A 21,490-nucleotide genomic window follows, 5' to 3' on the forward strand; every position below is an offset into this window, starting at 1 on the left:
CACAAAGTCCAACAAAAGTTATTTATATCCACTTAAAATTATCTTGTTGGAGCTATCATTTTTGTACGATAAATGACGTCTCTAAAATGTTTGTAGCTTAAACTTTGGGGTCTGTATGTGAACTCACGGCGAGTATTTGTAACTTCTTCACTACCTCAAGGCTACGGCGTTGGTACGAATATAAGTAGTGTATTTAACTCAGTAACAATTCGTTTTCTGCACAAGAATACAGTACAGTACACGCCAGGTATGTGGAGTGCCTGACGCTGTGTATTAAATATGGTCCTCAAGTCGAAAATATGAGACTAGTGGTGGGCGTGCGAGAAAGTTCAGTCTATTACAACCGGGTGACTCACTATTTTGCACCAAGACTGAAACAAGAACCGTATAATATCACCGAGTGTGCAGCGGTTTCGACTGTGGAATTGATATAATTGTACAAAAAGCAGATTTTCGGAAAAGCTAATTACACACATACCTGTCGGAGCCAATTCCGTAGCACGGTGGCGGTGGCGGGGTCGGGAGGCGGGGGCAGCAGTGGCGGCTCTTGTACGGCACAAGCAAGCCTCTCGGCCGCCTCCAACGTGGCTCTCGTGTCGGCCCCCACACCTGCGACATGTCACACGTTAGTATCATTCATATCTGTTTTGATACATTTATCATTGTGATGGAACAGGCATAAGGTGGTGCAATCGATTGTGGGGGTTTAGAATTTCTTAATTCTGAACGACAATTTCTCTAAATACAGAAATAAATGTATTAGATCCGTCTACGTTAAGGGGAGCACTTCGTAAAAAATCTCAAAAATTACAAATTTTTTTTTTTTTTTTTTTATTAAAGTTTGGAATTTCCCGATAACAATGGTGGTATTAAATTTTTTTTATGATGACTAGAAGTGTCCGAAATATTTTTTTTTAAATAGGCCTGCAGGCAGTTTCGGGCCTGTAGCAGTCACACTTTGAATGGTGCTGTTATAGTACTACTTCGTTGCAGTCATGTTCATGATTTGGTTGGCAGTGGACAGTTTGTTATGTCAACAACTTACACTAACCAAAAAACATCTGTTTTATAACCATTGCTTATAAACCTAGGTAGCATACATGTTTTGGTTACTGACATTTCTGTTTTAGAGAGTGAAAAATTACGTAAATGATTATGGTTTTTTGTGAGTTTAGTGGAGAGTTCTGAGTATTTTTTGTTATAAGTGTAGTGAATTTTATAATGCCACGTTCAAAGCCTGCTTTCAAGAAACGCGTTTTCAAAGGAAATCAACATAACCCTCCAACTAGTCCTAGGCCTAGTTTCTCAGGATCAAGTAACAATCGAGGGTACCAATACTCCAAATGTGGATAGGCCAAGACCTCAAAGTGCATCTTCTAAGAAGTCAGTCCTTTTTTGAAACAGTACCAATTGAATGAAAATGATGAGTCTGAAAAACTGTATAGTTAATATAGGATTGTTGAATGAGGCTCTTAGTAACGTTTCAGTGTGTAAAAATTGCATGGCCAACTTGTTTACAAAGTAAAAAACACATTGTAGGCCTAGCATCCAAAAATTATAGTCAGCTGTTCTGATTGTGAAAACACTATTACTGTGACAAACTCTGAATTAGTCAGGGCCTAACACTAATCAGAATGAAGCAAAGTCTGATAGGCCTAACACATTTTTATGACCTAAATCTTCGTTTGGGTTTATGCTATGCGTAACATAGGCAAAGGTTAGAGTGGCTGCGGAGAAAATTTGCGCTTTTATGAATCTTACACCTCCGCCTTTGAGATATCATGAAACATGAGCATTACTTGGGTTCAATTGCTGAGTTTAGTGTGTAAGAAGTCAATGCAAAGTGCTGTGGCAAGAAGCTGTATCGGATAATGATGGTTGCAGAGACCTCGCTATAGCTGCTGATGGCTCATGGCAGAAAGCGGGGTCACCTTTCACTAAATGGAGTGGTATCAGTGACATCTTTATCAACCGGTAAGGTCCTAGACATCGAGATTTTATCTAAATATTGCAGATGCACTAATAGACTAAACAACACGCATGGTGATGGCTGTATCGCAAACTTTGAAGGTTCTAGTGGAGCCATGGAAGTTGCTGGAGCAGTCGCAATTTTTCAGCGCTCGCAGGCATTGTATGAGGCTCGTTACCTTGAATACCTTGGTGATGGAGACAGCAAGGCGTACTCCAGTGTATGCGAAGCCAAGCCCTATGGTGATACTGCCATAACAAAGATAGAATGCATAGGCCATGTCCAGAAACGGATGGGATCGAGATTAAAAAAAATCTAAAAGCTAAGACTAAAACACTCCCTGACGGCTCACGACTTGGCGGCAAGAACAAGCTAACAGATTCTGCCATTATTCAGCTCCAAAAATACTACGGATTGGCAATTAGACGCAACACAAACTCTGTTGAAGACATGAAAAAAGCCATTTGGGCAGAGTTTTTCCATGTGATGTCTTCTAATGAAAGGCCTCAACATGGACTATGTCCAGATGATGAAGAAACCTGGTGTAAGTACCGCAAAGCCGTAAAATCCAATGAAAACTATGATCATGGCAGCCATTTTTCACTTGCCTGAAAACCTAATGACATTTATTAAACCTATTTTTCAAGATCTAGCCAATCCAACTCTACTGGGCAAATGTACTAAGGGAAAAACTCAAAATCCCAATGAGTCCCTCAACAATGTCATTTGGACCTACATACCTAAAAGAACATTTGTGGAGATTAAAACTTTGAAATTTGGCATATATGAAGCTGTTACAGCTTTTAATGATGGCTACATTGGCAAATGCAAAGTATTTCAAGAAATAGGAGTGTCACCAGGGCAGCATTTTATTACAGCAATGAAAAAGCTTGACCGGCGGCGAATTTGGAAGGCAGAGAAAGCTCAAGAAGATATAGAGAAAAAAAATTAGACAGAAGAAAAACTTACTAAAAAGAAGTCTGGAGGATGAATATGAGGGAGCAGGAAGGAGATCAGCCAGCCTATGCACCTGGAATGTACTGAAAAAGGTAATAAAGCAGTATTTTTTTTCCGTTTTTTGTGTTTTTTCCGAAAGTTGCGGTTTTCAATACAAAAGTACATGTTTCTCAAAAAACTACAAATGGTAGGAATATGAAATTTTTTTTGTATGTTTGTAGCAACTGTTTTACATATGTGGAACCACTAAAAACATCACATTTCACTGAGTTCAATATTTATATACATACATATACACATATTTATATAGGTTTTTGACAAGCGTTAAAACAAAAATATATAACTTTTAGGGTATATGCCAAAAAAAATTTTTTTTTTTGGTTCCACGTGTTCCCCTAGAAGCCCTCTTTAAATGAAAAAAAGAATTATGAAGATACCTCAAGTAGTTCTTGAGATAAGTGTACCTATGTTAACATTACGAAGATAGGGCGAAGTGCTCCCCTTAAATTGCAGGCGTTAAAATAGGAGCCAAATTTTTAATCAGGTCCAAATAAAAACGGCTGAAGATAACTTTGTGAGGGTGTTGCAAAATTTTATTCTCATTAAAAACAAAGGATGAATCGATCCAAAACTTTCTGATTACAAAGTTAGTTAAGTTGTAAGAATTCAAAGTGGACTGCAGTCTTTGCTGTAATCAATGTCATTGGAATATTATATATTTTAAATCGATAGTGAAACACAATGGTAATTATTTAGATATTAAAAACAGACCAGTTTTTGTTTTACATTATCTTTATTACAAAAGTAAGCTACAAAAGTTTAGAAACAACTTCAATGCAGTAGTGCTCTAAAACGAGTCAGCTGAAGCGGATAGTGGGGCACACGTGCTACCACGTAACGCTTGCAGGCGACGTGGCGCACCGCGGCGAAGCGGAAAATCGTGGTAAAAAGCGATAATATACAGCATTCTAAATCATCATCGAAAGTCATAAAAGTATTAAACAAATTCATCACAATGCTGGTTCTTTAGATCGATAGTTACTTTACTGTAGTCGTTGGACAGTTTGATTATTGTAATCTGTTTTTTTAATTAGGTGATACGTGTAAATAAAAAGGTTACGAAATGCAAAATATGAATAAAATAAAACTGGGGTTGTGCGCGCCAAATGGGAGTTGCTCGTGCAGCGATCAATTGATTCAGTTGTTACTCTTCACAGATGTGCTTGGGGCTGCGAACTCCGTGCGGTTCAGTGCTTAAACGAGATTCCAATACTTGATCGCATCCATTTCTATAATTACCGGTGCTGATTTCATTAACAATGAAAAACCTCTTGTTACAAAAAACTATCGGTATACAGTACATATATTTCAGTATATGAAATTGTACATTTTTGATACAAACACGAATCTAATTAATCTTAATATGAAAAGGGAAAATAGACCATCTCTTACAAAAATAGTCATTTTAGTAAATTATTACTGTAAAAAGCATGTATACAAATATGAATTTAAAAAGACAGTCATAATATGAATTTTGGAGGGTTCAACGGACGTAGATACAAGCTCACACTGTCTATTGTATACATATTAATAAAGTTATTGCCAGTGTCCGATCCTTCAAAATTCGACAACCATTATTGCCGTGCGTGTCTGTGAAGCGTGTAGAAAAGTGTATGATCACTATCTATTATATACGACATTAATCCTATTCTTACCAATATATATATATATATATATATATATATATATATATATATATATATATATATCCAATACCTCTAGATCCAACAACTGTTCATTATTACCGTGCGTGTCCGTGCTGTATTTACGTATAGGGTGTACCAGACCGCCTGGGCCATTGATTGTAGCGGTAATGCCACTATTTTGTTGCTAAAGAGTATGTGTATGGTGTAAATGTAAAGGGCGTCAAAAATCTAACCGCTTTAACAGGGCGTTTATTGTTGCTTTATTGAACTACTTATGAAACTCAAAATGTCACCCCATACAAATTTAAACATTATTTATATATAAACAATTATTTGTAGCTAAAAAAATATTAAATACAACCGTATCGCTTGCATTACACCAAAATTAAATGTTTTTTTTTTTTAAATAATTTGTTGTATTATTTTTTGTTTTATCACCAGCGGTTTCGGCTCTGTGGGTAAAAGTAACAAGTTTTTTCGCTATGACAACTCTGTTTTTTTTAGGATTTACCAAAACCTTTTTATTGCAATTTATGATACAAAATTACAGTCATCATTTTAGAGTCACTTACGTTGTGGTTTCGACTAGAATGAAAATGTTCTTACTTCTAAAAAATATTCTTAAGTACCAAATGAGTTTTTTAAATGGCGCTTTACAGCTTTTGTGTGCATAGCCTTTAATTTAATCTCTGTATAGTCACAAAGAATTCTGTTTATCGTGAATAGAAATAAATATGATATTTTATTCCATCAGAATCGTCTATTGTTGTCATTGTTGTATTGTTCCACTAATGAGATTGCCTGGAAGACAGGATTTCAGACTCACCATCGCAGACTCACAATACACCGCTTCTCAATTCGATCGGCTTTAATTATTTATAGACAGTTACCACTTAATTGGCAGTCTTTCTGTTACATTAGTTCAAAAACTATACGAACATAAAAAATGACGTATCCCTCGACGTCATTTCGTGTAATGTTTAAAAGAATTTAACACTTTAAATAAGCAAAATATTGTTTAAAATCTTCATATTGTATTACAAGAAATGTTTCACTGACAAGAATGTGTTGGGCAGCAGCAGATGAAGCAAGCTTTTCCTTGTAAAGGACTGTGAGAGCATCACTTTGTCACAATGAACCAGAAAATACAACCAGTAAGTCTCCTCCCAGTCTGGCTGGCTCTTCGCCACACTTTTCTACTTAAGTCGAGCTTCACTCAAGATCGTTCTTATTCCGGACCAGCTTTATTCAGAGAACACTATGAGGCTCTTATTCAGAGGACAACGATGAGATTCTCCTATGCCCGCTTCAAAGGCCGGTCTCAAATCGTATACTACTTGTAGTGTTCATTTTATATCGCCAAAAACCTTATGGGTGGGTCAATATTGTGTATGCCCATATGACCTTAAGTTTACTGAGGAAGCGGTTTTAATCATAGGATAAATGCTGTGCAGAGTTGAAAATATCGCTGCTGAACCTGCTTGTACGACATAGCCGCAACACGATTTATTACAGGTGATTTTTGCACGGCCTGGACATTTAAACCCTGTGATTACCTCGTGAAACTATGATAAAAGGAGACAATGATATTTCAAATAAATTGCGAAGCCTTAAATCTGATATTCTGATATCCTGAATGAACGCAGAGAGCTCCAATTCGGTAGGGTTGTACTTTTTAATTTTGAAAATACTATTAGGCGTATCTCTTTAAAAAGCATTTTTTTAAATAGAAAGGTCCATTAGCTTGGCATTTTAAGTAATACATAGAGGTACTTTATAGTCACACCAAAGGAAAAAAGGTTGAAGATCAATGTTTAACTGTTTTTATATGAAAGATGACTGGCAGAAACGGTTTTTTATTACAAAATTAATAATGCCCTTACAATATTGTATAAGGAAACTTTTTTTTTATTTGATTACAAAATGTCATTTCCTTACATAACAAATAACTAAAAATATGTTTCTCTCCTAATATGTAAGACTCACACCCAATAATGCACAAAATTTGGATTTTTATCGTCAACAGTTTTATTTGGGTCCGACGTTTACCTACTCTAAATGCCTGCAATTCCCCGTGAAGTGATCAAAAACTTGTTTCAGAACTTATAAAAGTTACCTAAAATTAAAAAAAATTATTCTACGAAAACGGTTTACATTTCTTTAAAAACGTCTTGAAACGTTATAAATTAGTTAGTTTCTCAGTTATAATTAATATAAATCTTACCTAATTTTACCTAAATATTCATAAAAAGTGAAAAAGTACCTTTTTACAGTTATTATGGGGGATGAGGGCCAATTTGCATTGTATTTATACAAAACCAAGATTTTCGTGGAATTGGTAGTATGGAATATTTAGTTTGGTTAAAGGTCAAAAGAATAAAACATAATATGTCTTTGGATTATACTATGTTTAGATTGACACACTTAAATCAACAGTGATAAACGTAAATAATGGATTATAGCAGAAATATAAAGGATGAAATTTGTCATTCAATTTGAAATACAACCTATAGTTAGTGTTTATGTGGTTTCCGGGCCCTGATTTAATTCATAACAAAATTCAAGCTTTTAATGCCACACAAACCGAAATAAGAAAATAACTAGAAAATTATCGATAAAAACAGTTATAGCTGTACCGATTTCAGTTTAAAACATACATGTACAATCCACATTTATTCCCGATAGTAAGTCAATAAAAAACATGTATTTTGTTTTACACAAAAAATAAATGACATGAAAATCCTCTGTGTTTTTACATGTTATTTTGAGCCCGACGTATATAAACATACATGGTGGGTTCGTTGAAAAAGTTCTTCCGCTTACAAGACGGGGTCAACTATTGTAAAAAAGCGTGTAGCTTAAGCTAAGTGTTATATATTTTCCTTACATAACGATAGGAGTTAGAAAACAGTTAATTACAGTGCCTACAGATTCATATATATATATATATATATATATATATATGAATTTGTATTTTAACAACACACGGATGCTTTATTTGACATTTACCGATTGAAATCGTTGTAAACTAGAATGTTTAGAAAGTTCTTAAATATCGTCCATCCGACCTGTTGGCTGGTATATATATATATATATATATATATATATATATATTCATATATACCAGCCAACAGGTCGGATGGACGATATTTAAGAATTTTCTAAACATTCTAGTTTACAACGATTTCAATCGGTAAATGTCAAATAAAGCACCAACTTACAAAGTTATGAAGGTAATTGACACGATACATCCGTGTATTGTTAAAATACAAATCTGCTTTGTAATCTAAACTGTCAATAAACTTAACACTATTAGGGTTTATTAGGCCTGTTTTAGGGTTTTAATTACATTTACTGCTGATGTCTCCTTCCAATCTTTGAAGTGAAAAATGTTCTTAACGTTCTTCATATACTATTACTTTGCATATTTCCACTAGATATTTTTAAAACCAAATGCTTTAAAAATGTTTTGTAAGGAATGGCGGACGCGTGAGAAAATATTAATTACTCTTTTTAGACTTATTAAATATAATAATGGTATGCAGGCCGGCAAGTTCCGCCACTCCTACTTAAAGCTTACAATATTTTTGTACAATTTTTAGTGTAATACTAAAAAATGTTTAATATTTTTCTATTTAGGGATGTTTTATACCAACAATACGTCATTTATATGAATTAAACATAGAAACTATAGAAAAACAGAACCTACTTTATAAACAGCTCCAAAATTGAAAACAATCGACTTGCATTATATGCGTGAAAATAATCTAAAACGAAGAGCAATTAATGAACTAAAAAATCACATTTGCTTGTACGATAAACAATCTTAATATTGTCACGTTTTAGGAACAAATACTCGATGGTCACAGTGAAATACGTACAATATAACAAGCGCAAACATAGCTTTCATTAATTACGAAGTGTTGCTCGTAGCTCAGCTGTATATTTGACCGACTGGAAAACTCAGTATTCGTTGATCACTGGAAGAGGTTTCGCTACAAGCTCAGCCAATTATTTTGAAAAAAAAAAAAAAAAAATGCGTTCTTTTACAAGAACTGGCTACGAAAGACATAGTTGATGAACTTTATCGTTATTCTGTGTTGATAGCTATTTTCATTCAAATCTGTATTTAAAGGTTTAAAAATTGTGTTGTTCTTGTTCTGCGGTCGTATACAAAATTCGAATAAAAAATTAAATTTTTGTGTTTAAAGTTTGTTTTTGATCGTGCTTCGACCGTATAACTCTTTATCCTTAGAGTTGTGAGGTTTAAATCGGCGAAGTCTTGTATTAATAGCAAATATCAGGTTATAAAAGTATAAGCCTCGCCAGCCCCATATAAGTAGCATTAGCAAATAAATGATTAGAGAGGTTGAACGCTCAATTTCCCGTCCTCGATAACAGTACTGGTAGTCTTGATACACTTTTCAGTGTTAGGAATCCCAAACCGTGGTTAAAATCTAAAATAGAACAGTATAATGATTAATACTGCTGGATTAAACAGCTTGTTAAATACCTTAGAAAGCAAGATTTGTGTACACGAACCACGAAATGCAGTCGCCGAGTGTGAGATATGTATAACTGACAAGAGTTTAGACATGAGAACGTATTTGATTGACCTATTGATTGAGTGTAAAAAAGGATTCGTTTGGAAAAAGATAATAAGGAAAAAGTGTATCGCAAATGCGATAAATTCTAAACGTTAAAAAACGTGGGTTTATTCATGGTGGACTGAACATGTTACCGCCTGAATAATATGCCTTCATTAATTCTTAGTACTTATGTTAGGATATAGAACTAAACAACCTTTTAAGACAAAACGCATATGATATGACTAAATATATGTTTCGCCTGTTAAATGTATATGTTTTGAAATTATGTAAGTACAGTGTTACTATAAATAACGAAGTTCAATAGTTTTTTTTAATTAATCCTATTATATTAAGTTTTACAAGTACCAATAGCTAATTCGCATACATATGTTGATCTCTTTAAGTTACTTTTGAAACATTTTATACAATTTACTATGACTATCAGTCAGTTTTTAACTGATCTTACAGGTAGCTGTTATTGTAATTGTTTAAGTAACGGATTCTTGAAAAACACCAACATCGGTATTAATTTCAAGACCAGTAGACCTAACTGAGAGAACTTAGAAACTCATATAAAACTTTTCCGCAACACAAGGAAGCGGTAGCTGCCATCCCTCCACTTCCCACAACCAACGCGACCTCGTAGCCGGGACACTCCTATATTCAACAATGTGTAGAAATCAATAATGAGTGAGTATTCACCAGGTTTCTTAAGAAAATCATAGACGTGTAACTGACAAGTGTTGTAATGACCTATATTTCAACACGAGGAGAAAAGTAGCGTAAAGACATGAAACCGAGTTGCAGAACTCAGCACTGATAGAGGGGTGACAAACTAATTAGGTATAATATTTTAAATGACTTCACTGTTGGATCTAAAAACTAATTATTAACCTTATGTTAACAGTGTAAATAGTTAGCTTGTGTGTTAATCAACACTCACGATTAGCGTAACACATTCTGTATGAGTAAATCAACTACGGACACCTTACAACACTAGTGTTGTAATGAACGTTATAACATGACTGTGACTGCGATAAGAGATTAAGATTAAAGATTGGATGGCGACTACTTTATATCATTGAATACTACAAAATTGGCATAATTAAACTGAAAATGAAGAACACAGCTGATTTTGTTATAAAGCTTAAAAACTAAAGTTATTACATTTATTTATCACTCTAAGACTATTACCTTTACGCGAGTAAAGCTTTAATATGTCACGATCCAGGTACATTTATCTCAGAAACCACTATGAGAATTTTATTATAACAGTATCAGTTTAAGAGTACTGACACTACATTCAGTTATTATCCATCAGAATCTATATTAAGTTATAAAAAATTTATAAATAAAAATATAAAACAAGATACCTCCTTGCACTTAGTCAAAGACTCGGAATGAAATATATTGTTTTAAATTTATGATTCCTATCTTTCAATATAAAGAAAAAATATAAAACAACATTGTGGCGTTATTGAGCATGTTATTGTAACATTATATTTATTCGGTTTCAAAATAGTATATTTTACAACTAGTGGGGGAAATGGGGGTTTCCAAACGGAAGTAGTGTTTAAAGTATTGTTTAAAGTGCTCGTCTAAATACTCGCACTTTAAAAATGGCGAGCACTGGAAAGAAACATTATTTTCTTCACGTGTTTCGAACACTATTTTATACGAACGAAAAATTTCAAGCAGCTGTTGCATTTAATAACATATTGAAACTAACAGCTGATCTTTCGTCAGTAGCGAGAATACCATATTCCCTCTAGTGACAATATCACTTACCACATATATTTGGAATATAGATACCAAATGAAAATATTTATTATAAAAAATAAATTAAACACATACCTTTGAATAATAGGCAAAAATTGAATAATGTACGATGTACAAATATAATACACACATTTTATATCTGAGATGGTTGAACACTATAGCAATTTGTCCACTCAACATAAATATAGTTTACTTTTACACTTTATCTAAGGGTTGAGAACAAAAGTACACAGATGGCTCGCAACATAATAAGTGAAGACAGAATATGTCAAACGCTCAGCCAACAAGAACTGGCTAGGAATGGTATATGTAACTTTAACTTTGTCAATATGTTGTGTAATTAGTTATTTTAATTTATATATACATTTAAGATATTTTAATGTCCTTTTTTTCTTGTTCTGAAGTCATCAGACTGAATTTGGACATCTAAAAATAATGAAAAGAAAATTACATATTTAAAAAAGGTTTGAGCAAAAAAAATTAATCTAACACCCTTTTATTCTAGGTATTATTAAGCTTGGCTAGCTGTAGTGTTGTATTACCACGTTTGGCTTGCTGTAGTGTTGTATTATCATATCATACTTGGCTCGCTGTAGTGTTGTATTATCACGCTGGGCTCGCTGTGGTGTTGTATTATCACGTTTGGCTCGCTGTAGTGTTGTATTATCATACTTGGCTCGCTGAAGTGATGTATTATACTTGGCTCGCTGAAGTGATGTATTACCACGTTTGGCTCGCTGTAGTGTTGTATTATCATACTTGGCTCGCTGTAGTGTTGTATTATCACGTTTGGCTCGCTGTAGTGTTGTATTACCATGCTTGGCTCGCTTTAGTGTTGTATTACCACGTTTGGCTCGCTGTAGTGTTGTATTACCATGCTTGGCTCGCTTTAGTGTTGTATTATCACGTTTGGCTCGCTGTAGTGTTGTATTACCATGCTTGGCTCGCTTTAGTGTTGTATTACCACGTTTGGCTCGCTGTAGTGTTGTATTACCATGCTGGGCTCGCTTTAGTGTTGTATTATCACGTTTGGCTCGCTGTAGTGTTGTATTACCATGCTTGGCTCGCTTTAGTGTTGCTGGCTCGCTGTAGTGTTGTATTACCATGCTTGGCTCGCTTTAGTGTTGTATTACCACGTTTGGCTCGCTGTAGTGTTGTATTATCACGCTGGGCTCGCTGTAGTGTTGTATCACCAGCCAAGATTAGGTTAGGTCACACTATAACAAGCGCTATGATGGACGCTGACCGCTTAGTTAGTTTCCTCACCGTCGGCAATATCCCGGCTATTGGCTACTAGCAGTAAGTAGTCTTCATACACTGTTAGGTAACCAAAACTGAGGTTATTTTTGTAACTAGACTTTATACATACAAAATCAAAAACTGTCGGCAATGTGCGAATGTAGCCAAAACCACATACGTTTAGAACTGTAAACACATTTATTTAACTGACCGTTAATTTGTTACGAGATAATTGTTAGTCTCCTCAAAAATTAAGTTAAAAAATTAAGATTAAACCTTCAAAGGGTTTAAGTAAAATGCAATGTGTTTTTACAGATTACATTTACTGACGGATGGTATAAATACTTATATTTATACGTTACCAATATTTTCTTAGCAGCGATTAAACACAGTAAACATAAGTTTAATTCAGAGACAATAAAAACCACAAACACCAATATCGTATCGTATTCCATACAGTTATAAGTGTATAGAAATAACATATTGTTCACGCTAGATGGAAGGCCTATATAAATAGTACAAATGTTTCAATAATTCATTTTTATTGATATAAAGTGGGATGAAGTACTAATATTTTAACCCGGACTACAAAAACAACTATATACGTACATTGCTGTAACGTTTACATGCTTCCCAACATTAACTAACACCAGTTCCTACTAACAGAATACAAGAGACTAGGGACAGGTAGGAGCTGATGAGAGAAACAAGAGTTAGGTAGTAATCCATCTAAGGCTGTCGCCCCTAGCTGAGCTGACCTAGCAATGCACATATCCGTGATTCTCATCTCACTCCTTAATATCACACGGACAAAATACAAGAGACTAGGGAGATGTTGGAGATGATGTGAGAAACAAGAGTTAACCAGTAATCCGTCTAAGACTGTCGCCCCTAGCTGAGCTGACCTAGCAATGTACATATCCGTGATTCTCATCTCACTCCTTAATATCACACGGACTAAATACAAGAGACTAGGGAGATGTTGGAGATGATGTGAGAAACAAGAGTTAGCCAGTAATCCGTCTAAGGCTGACGCCCCTAGCTGAGCTGACCTAGCAATGTACATATCCGTGATTCTCATCTCAATCCTTAATATCACACGGACTAAATACAAGAGACTAGGGAGATGTTGGAGATGATGTGAGAAACAAGAGTTAGCCAGTAATCCGTCTAAGGCTGACGCCCCTAGCTGAGCTGACCTAGCAATGTACATATCCGTGATTCTCATCTCACTCCTTAATATCACACTTGGACTAAATACAAGAGACTAGGGAGATGTTGGAGATGATGTGAGAAACAAGAGTTAGCCAGTAATCCGTCTAAGGCTGTCGCCCCTAGCTGAGCTGACCTAGCAATGTACATATCCGTGATTCTCATCTCACTCCTTAATATCACACGGACTAAATACAAGAGACTAGGGAGATGTTGGAGATGAATGTGAGAAACAAGAGTTAGCCAGTAATCCGTCTAAGGCTGACGCCCCGAACTGAGCTGTACTACCAATATATATATCCGTGATTCTAATCTCAAGTCTTTACATCAGGCTTTGAGAGAATGCACGAGAGTCCAGGCAGAGGTTGGAGCTGAAATGGGAGAAACAAGAGTTAGTCAGTAATCCATCTAAGGCTGTCGCCCGGAGCTGAGCTGACCTAGCAATGTATATATCCGTGATTACAACCTCAATTGGCACTATCACACTTGGACTGAATGCAAGAGAGTAGAGAGAAGTTGGAGCTGAAATGAGAAACAAGAGTTAGTCAGTAATTCATCTAAGGCTGTCGCCCGAGCTGAGCTGACCTAGCAATGTATATATCCGTGATTACAACCTCAATTAGCACTATCACACTTGGACTGAATGCAAGAGAGTAGAGAGAAGTTGGAGCTGAAATGAGAAACAAGAGTTAGCCAGTAATTCATCTAAGGCTGTCGCCCCGAGCTGAGCTGACCTAGCAATGTATATATCCGTGATTACAACCTCAATTAGCACTATCACACTTGGACTGAATGCAAGAGAGTAGGGAGAAGTTGGAGCTGAAATGAGAAACAAAAGTTAGCCAGTAATCCATCTAAGGCTGTCGCCCCGAGCTGAGCTGACCTAGCAATGTATATATCCGTGATTACAACCTCAATTAGCAGTATCACACTTGGACTGAATGCAAGAGAGTAGGGAGAAGTTGGAGCTGAAATGAGAAACAAAAGTTAGCCAGTAATCCATCTAAGGCTGTCTCCCGAGCTGAGCTGACCTAGCAATGTATATATCCGTGATTACAACCTCAATTGGCACTATCACACTTGGACTGAATGCAAGAGAGTAGGGAGAAGTTGGAGCTGAAATGAGAAACAAGAGTTAGCCAGTAATCCATCTAAGGCTGTCGCCCCGAGCTGAGCTGACCTAGCAATGTATATATCCGTGATTACAACCTCAATTAGCACTATCACACTTGGACTGAATGCAAGAGAGTAGGGAGAAGTTGGAGCTGAAATGAGAAACAAGAGTTAGCCAGTAATCCATCTAAGGCTGTCGCCCCGAGCTGAGCTGACCTAGCAATGTATATATCCGTGATTACAACCTCAATTAGCAGTATCACACTTGGACTGAATGCAAGAGAGTAGGGAGATGTTGGAGCTGAAATGAGAAACAAAAGTTAGCCAGTAATCCATCTAAGGCTGTCTTCCCGAGCTGAGCTGACCTAGCAATGTATATATCCGTGATTCTAATCTCTACTTTTTACATCACACTTGGACTGAATACAAGAGTCGAGAGAGAAGTTGGAGCTGATGTGAGAAACAAGAGTTAGCCAGTAATCCATCTAAGGCTGTCGTCCCGAGCTGAGCTGACCTAGCAATGTATATATCCGTGATTCTAATCTCTACTCTTACTATCACACTTGGACTGAATACAAGAGTCGAGGGAAAAGTTGGAGCTGATGTGAGAAACAAGAGTTAGCCAGTAATCCATCTAAGGCTGTCGCCCTGAGCTGAGCTGAGCTGACAATGTAGCCTACATATCCGTAGCTCTCCACTCAACTCCTACCATTACACTTGGACTATTTTATTTTACTAAAACGAACTTAATGAGTGAATTGTATAATTGAAAAAACTATTTTTGAGAATCAAATATGAGTTAAACTCATCCTTAATATTACTTTTATGATGCCGGACGAATATAAAATATTGTACGTGGCTATTTTGAAAAATAATGTGCATCTTGTGTGAAGTCCAGTAATGATAACTTGTAGGTTCCCTAATCGGGGCTTGTATGCTTTCGTGTATTTTCTTCCACTAGAGGTACTGGAAACTTTAATCTCTTTCTTTCTTTTTTTCCTTGTGATATCTCGAGAACGAGGTTATCTAAAGATTTAAAATGATATACTACTAGTGACATTGTGAATTTACTTATATCGCGTAACAACATAAAGTAGATAAGGACAGAGTGGCCTACATGCCGATATAGTTTCCTTTTGGGAGGCAGAACACAATAATCGATAGTCCTAATGACATGTGATTTTCACAGTAAGTCAAATACAGTCTGTTCTTTCTAATAATGAAGGTTTTTATGTCTTTATCTCATATATTTTATGTCAGTCTGTGGATAATATATATATATATATATATATATATATATATATATATATATATATATATATATATACAGGGTGTACATAAAGTCCTGCACGGGTATAATATTTTCTGAACGATAACAGAGAAATAAACAAGATTTGGTACATCAATACTACACCTAAAAATCTACTTTTTGATGGAACTATCAGTTTTCTGTAATATCATGGGAACGTCCCGCAAGGAGTCAGAAGGAAATCTTAAATAGGAGCATAGGTCAATATGGTCATCATTTTAAAGGGCTTATCTAGCAGAGTTTAATGCCGCAAACCGCACTCAAAAAGATTGATCCAGTACAAAATGGCGGCTGTTCAAAGATTTTACTTGGTTACATTTTATTAGTAGCCATAACCCAAGTAAAGCAAAACTGCAACCAAACAAATACTGCAGCTAACTACTACATTATGCTTGTCAGTTGTACAGAAGTGAATTATGACATTAGTCATCCTCAAGGGTTACAAATTTGGTCCTAATATATTGATAACGGGGAAAACCTGATAACAGTAACAATTAGAAATCTCAGCGACCTATGACGATCGGAAACACTTCCTATTTCCATAAAGTGTTGAACAGTTCTCCCTACAGTTGTTCTAGAAATTGGCTGCCTTTCGTGAAAGTAGTCATTAAATAAATGGCATGCTTCCTCGTGTGATCGTCTGTTATTTCCCCAACCAACCATCATAAGAAGTGTTATACGTTCACGTTCGTCAAGCGACATAATGTAGTTGAAGAACTACAAGCAATACGACAAACTCTTTTGTACTAAAGCGCACTGATAAAATGGATGGACAGCACTACTAAAACAAGAAAACTAGAATAGCCTACTATGAATAGACTGGCTAATAGGAAAGTCCTAACTGCAACCCAAAAATAAGAGATTTCTAATTGTTACTGTTATCAGGTTTTCCCTGTTATCAATATATTAGGACCAAATTTGTAACCCTTGAGGATACCTAATGTCATAATTCACTTATGTACAACTGACAAGCATAATGTAGTAGTTAGCTGCAGTATTTGTTTGGTGCAGTTTTGCTTTACTGGGGTTATGGCTACTAATAAAATGTAACCAAGTAAAATCTTCGAACAGCCGCCATTTTGTACTGGATCAATCTTTTTGAGTGCGGTTTGCGGCATTAAACTCTGCTAGATAAGCCCTTTAAAATGATGTCCATATTGACCTATGCTCCTATTTAAGATTTCCTTCTGACTCCTTGCGGGACGTCCCCATGATATTACAGAAAACTGATAGTTCCTTCAAAAAGTAGATTTTTAGGTGTAGTATTGATGTACCAAATCTTGTTTATTTATCTGTTATCGTTCAGAAAATATTATACCCGTGCAGGACTTTATGTACACCCTGTATATATATATATATATATATATTCGTACTTGAAATATTATATGATATACGCAACTTTGGCGAAGCCTGTTACGCGATCTGCAGTATGGTGTACCTTTTAATAATTTCACATGGTTAAAGAATATTAAAACAACTACTAAATTAGGAAACATGACAACGTTGATCTTCGTGGCTTCATTGTTATACCATACTTGTAGAACATAAATTATTTTATTTTCATAGAAATGTTGACTCTCTTTTTGCCTTCTATTTGGTCAAAATCACATGAAATATCAACACACGTACGAGATGCATTAAATACAACTGTTTATTTTATCATTATAAAGCTCATGCAACTGACCCCACAAGTAGGAAGGGAAAGGAGCAAGGAGGGGGAGGGCAGTGGAAGGTCAGTTGAGAGGGGAGATCTAGCCTTCAGGGTTGAATGAATGAATGAAATTCCAGAGCTGTATGAATTACTACTCATCTGACCCTTTTCACGTTCGACCTCGTTAAGGGTATTGTGTTCAGTGTGACTTACACAAGTCCTGTTTACGTGGTTGATGCATTATACAAACAAAGGTTTTAAACAGTTGAATCTAAACGTGGATGGAGGAAGAAAACGATTTCTTAATTTGAACGTTTACTATCTAAACACTTGCCACAACTGCGGAATAAAACTCAAAGTAGTTTCGTTACAACCGGGTTGCCTTAATAAATCCGGTGCGTTGTGCCGTAAACAGAGCCTAGCCAGCCATTCACAAATTGAAATTTTGATAACACTCCCCGTGACAAGAATCAAAAAGCTACATGCGTCCACAGCTGACTGGTCGTCTAAATAAAGAAACTCTGGACGAGGGATAAGAGCGCTAAGTTCTTAGTTCTTACATCTCGGTCACTGAAGGGAATCACGACCATAATCCTGATCACCAGAGCTGCCGGCTGTGAGTTCAAGTTATTTAGCGTCCTTTCTACACTTCTTACCTTCCTTATTTACTTTTCTCTCTGTATTCATTATGGTACTGGCAATGTACTGTCTACTCAAGGTAAAATAGTTTAATTTTCCAAAAGCCTATACAGAATTCCTTAACTAAAAACTGTTATATGAAGCGTAGCAAAAGCTGCAAGAAATATCCTCCACTGGGTAGAGATGCTTTGCATATCTATTTTGGTGTTACTATTCATATATATTTTACAATAGCCTACATCATCAAATAACATCAGGTGTTGCGACAGTATTGACAGCGATTCAAGATAAGACTCTGTGACACAATTACAGACGCCAACCAGAATACCTTATCTCATCCACTGATAACAGACTTTGTTTTTTCTCCCAGCCCAGTCCAACGAAGTAAGCGAACAGTAAGAGAGTATCATCATTACTAGTATTCTATCCAAAAGACGACAAAACCAAAGGGATATCTACTTTGCACGCATTTATCTTACCGGCCTAATGTTTCTAAAGTGATTCTGTAGCCATCACATCGATAAATCGTCATTCTAAATTTTCATAAGAGAAACTGGTGTTATAGAAATAAAATGCGTCCTAACCCGACTTATTCATTTATTTTTTGTTTGTTGAAACTTCAAATTCCATTTCGGGAGCAACTATGGTCAAATGTGTGTTCTTATGAAGGAGTTATAGTTTTCATGATTTTTAAAACTTATGTCTTCATTTAAAAAACTACAAACAAATAACGGTTACAGGCAGTCGGAGAACAGGCGAATCCTTATTTTATCGTACATAACTAAATACCTGTAAAGTACTAATTTCCATAATTCCAGCAGGTTTTATAAATACATCAATTTTTAAAATCATGTACACATCAGTAGGCTTGTTCTTTGTGTCCATTTGTGAAGCGTTGGTAAAGTAAGTACTTTTTCAGAGTTATTTCGTACAACCTAAAGTTTGGTTGAACAAAATATAAGGAATATTATTTTTGTTTTCAGCAGAAAGTTTGCTACAGAATGTACATCTTTTTTTCTTCTTTTAAGCTTTAGCTCTTGGCTATGCTGGCTTGTTTTTGGTCACTGTGGCTGTTATTCCTGTTATGATTGAAAGTACATCATATGACTACATTAACAATTCTAATCATCTGTTGAATTTACTACTTGTTTAGTACTTTTTGAGCTAAAAACACAATGTGTTTTCAACTTAATAATATGGTTTAGGTTTTACTACAACTAGAAACAATTAAACATACAAATAATTAAATTTATGCTCTCTTAACTTTCTATATATTATGTCAATGACATTGGATCATCACTACTCTGCATGCAAAAGTCGGGCAGTATGCTGATGACACGACTCTGCTTCAGTTGAAAATCAAAATCTCTTTTAGAGGAACAGACTTTTGTTGAAACGAACGATTGCGTTCAACATTTCAAGAGCCTCAATCTCAAAACAAACACATAAAAATCGAATGTCATGAACAATGCTCTGCGACTTGCAGACTCAGAATGTGGCTCCCCCGTTAAGCTGACAGATTCAATTCTGAAAGAAGACTGCAGCATTAAATTCCTTGGAATACGAGGTATGGCTATTAAATAACTAAATAACGGGACTGACGCTGCAGTGGAACGAGTGCGCATGCGCCAACCAACAATGACCAACAGCTGTGTAGTTTGAGACTTCCTCTTCAGAATGCAGTTAGTCTCGTTTCTGTAAACAACATCGTTGTGTCATAAACTTCATTTATGTAAGTGTTGTTATTTTGTTTTGCCGGAAAAATGGTTAGCGTAATAATAGAGCAACGAATTGTTATTAAATTTCACGTTAAACTTAGAAAAACCGCTACCGAAACCTATAATTTACTAAAAGAAGTGTGTCTCAGTGAATGTTTATCGCGGACTCGTGTTTTTGAATGGTTTAAGCGTTTTCAAGATGGTCGACAAGACGTGGAAGATGATTCGCGGCCAGGTCGTCCTTCAACATAAAAAACGGAAGACAATGTCGAAAAAGTTCTTAATTTGATTCGGTCTGACCGACGATTAAGCATTCGTGCAGTTGCTGAATCTGTAGGCATTGATAAAGAATGTGTACGGCAAATGTTACATGACAATTTGAACATGCGAAAAGTGTGTGCAAAAATAGTACCAAAAATCCTTACGATTGATCAACAAGCAGCTCGTAAAAATGTTTGTACTGTATTGACACTTTGAATGCCATTGAAAATGACCCAAATTTATTGAAAAGAATAATAACATGTGATGAATCGTGGTTTTTTTACTTATGATCCGGAAACGAAGCGCCAATCCATGCATTGGAAGACCTCAACTTCACCGAGAGCCAAAAAAGCAAGAATGAACAAGTCAAAATTTAAAGCAATGATGATTGTTTTTTTCGACATTCGTGGGATTGTGTACTTTCACTGGGTTCCTGAAGGTCAAACAATTAATCAACATTACTATCTTGAGGTACTTAATAAACTACGTGAAAGAGTAAGAAAAAAAACGACCGGAAATGTGGAAGGACAAATCATGGATTTTGCGCCAAGACAATGCGCCAGCTCATTCCGCGTTGTCTGTCAAGCGGTTCCTGACCAAGTATAGCATCCCAGTGTTAGAACATCCACCTTACTCGCCAGACCTAGCACCATGCGACTTTTATCTTTTCCCTAAGGTGAAATCTGCATTGAAAGGTACGAGATTTGAATCCGTAGAAGCTGTTCAAGAAAAAGTGGCAAGACTCCTGAAAGAGTTGACAGAAGATGACTTTCAGCATTGTTTCCAACAATGGAAAATTCGCATGGAGCGTTGCAGGGACAGAGAAGGGGTGTATATTGAAGGTGATAATAAGTAATTATGTTTAAAATGAAAATAATTTTTTTACAATATCAGTCCCGTTATTTAATAGCCATACCTCGTACATCTAGATCGAGGGTCGACATGGAAGGACCACATTTATCATATCGTGCTTTGACCAACTCAGGTTATGATGAAGGCGTATTATGGATTGATTTACCACCACCCTACCTACGGAGTAGTAATGGCAAAATTACAGCTGTTCAAAATCTGTGAAGTCTCTACACGTTCGAAACGACTCTGTTCTGTATGTCTAAATGAGCCATGACAACTTACCAAAACATTCCCTTGTATGAGACCAGATGCGGGAGAAACTCCCAAACTGGTAGACAAAGAGCGGGGTTAAGGGGATGGGCAGACCTTAACTCGGGTGGTCCCCAATAAACTGGTAAAGTACTTCCCCAGGAGTGACAATTATACGCCACTCAAGACCAACGGGGGATCCGAATCAACACATGGTTGGGTTCGGATAAACGCTAGTTAAGCGTCC

At 36.0% G+C, this 21,490-nt stretch overlaps 1 protein-coding gene across 3 annotated transcripts in view; it reads right to left on the reverse strand.

The window, feature by feature from the left end:
• The window catches only part of LOC124362289 (liprin-beta-1-like), a 168,207-nt gene that overhangs the window by 99,191 nt on the left and 47,526 nt on the right, over window positions 1-21,490 (reverse strand). For all 3 annotated transcript variants that reach the window (XM_046816661.1, XM_046816659.1, XM_046816660.1), the window contains exon 3: window positions 479-609. In XM_046816661.1, coding sequence (XP_046672617.1) covers window positions 479-609 — 131 coding nt within the window. The remainder of the gene's footprint in view (window positions 1-478; window positions 610-21,490) is intronic.

The sequence above is a fragment of the Homalodisca vitripennis genome, chromosome 5 (genome assembly GCF_021130785.1).
Source record: "Homalodisca vitripennis isolate AUS2020 chromosome 5, UT_GWSS_2.1, whole genome shotgun sequence".
NCBI classification, from domain to species: Eukaryota; Metazoa; Arthropoda; class Insecta; order Hemiptera; family Cicadellidae; genus Homalodisca; species Homalodisca vitripennis.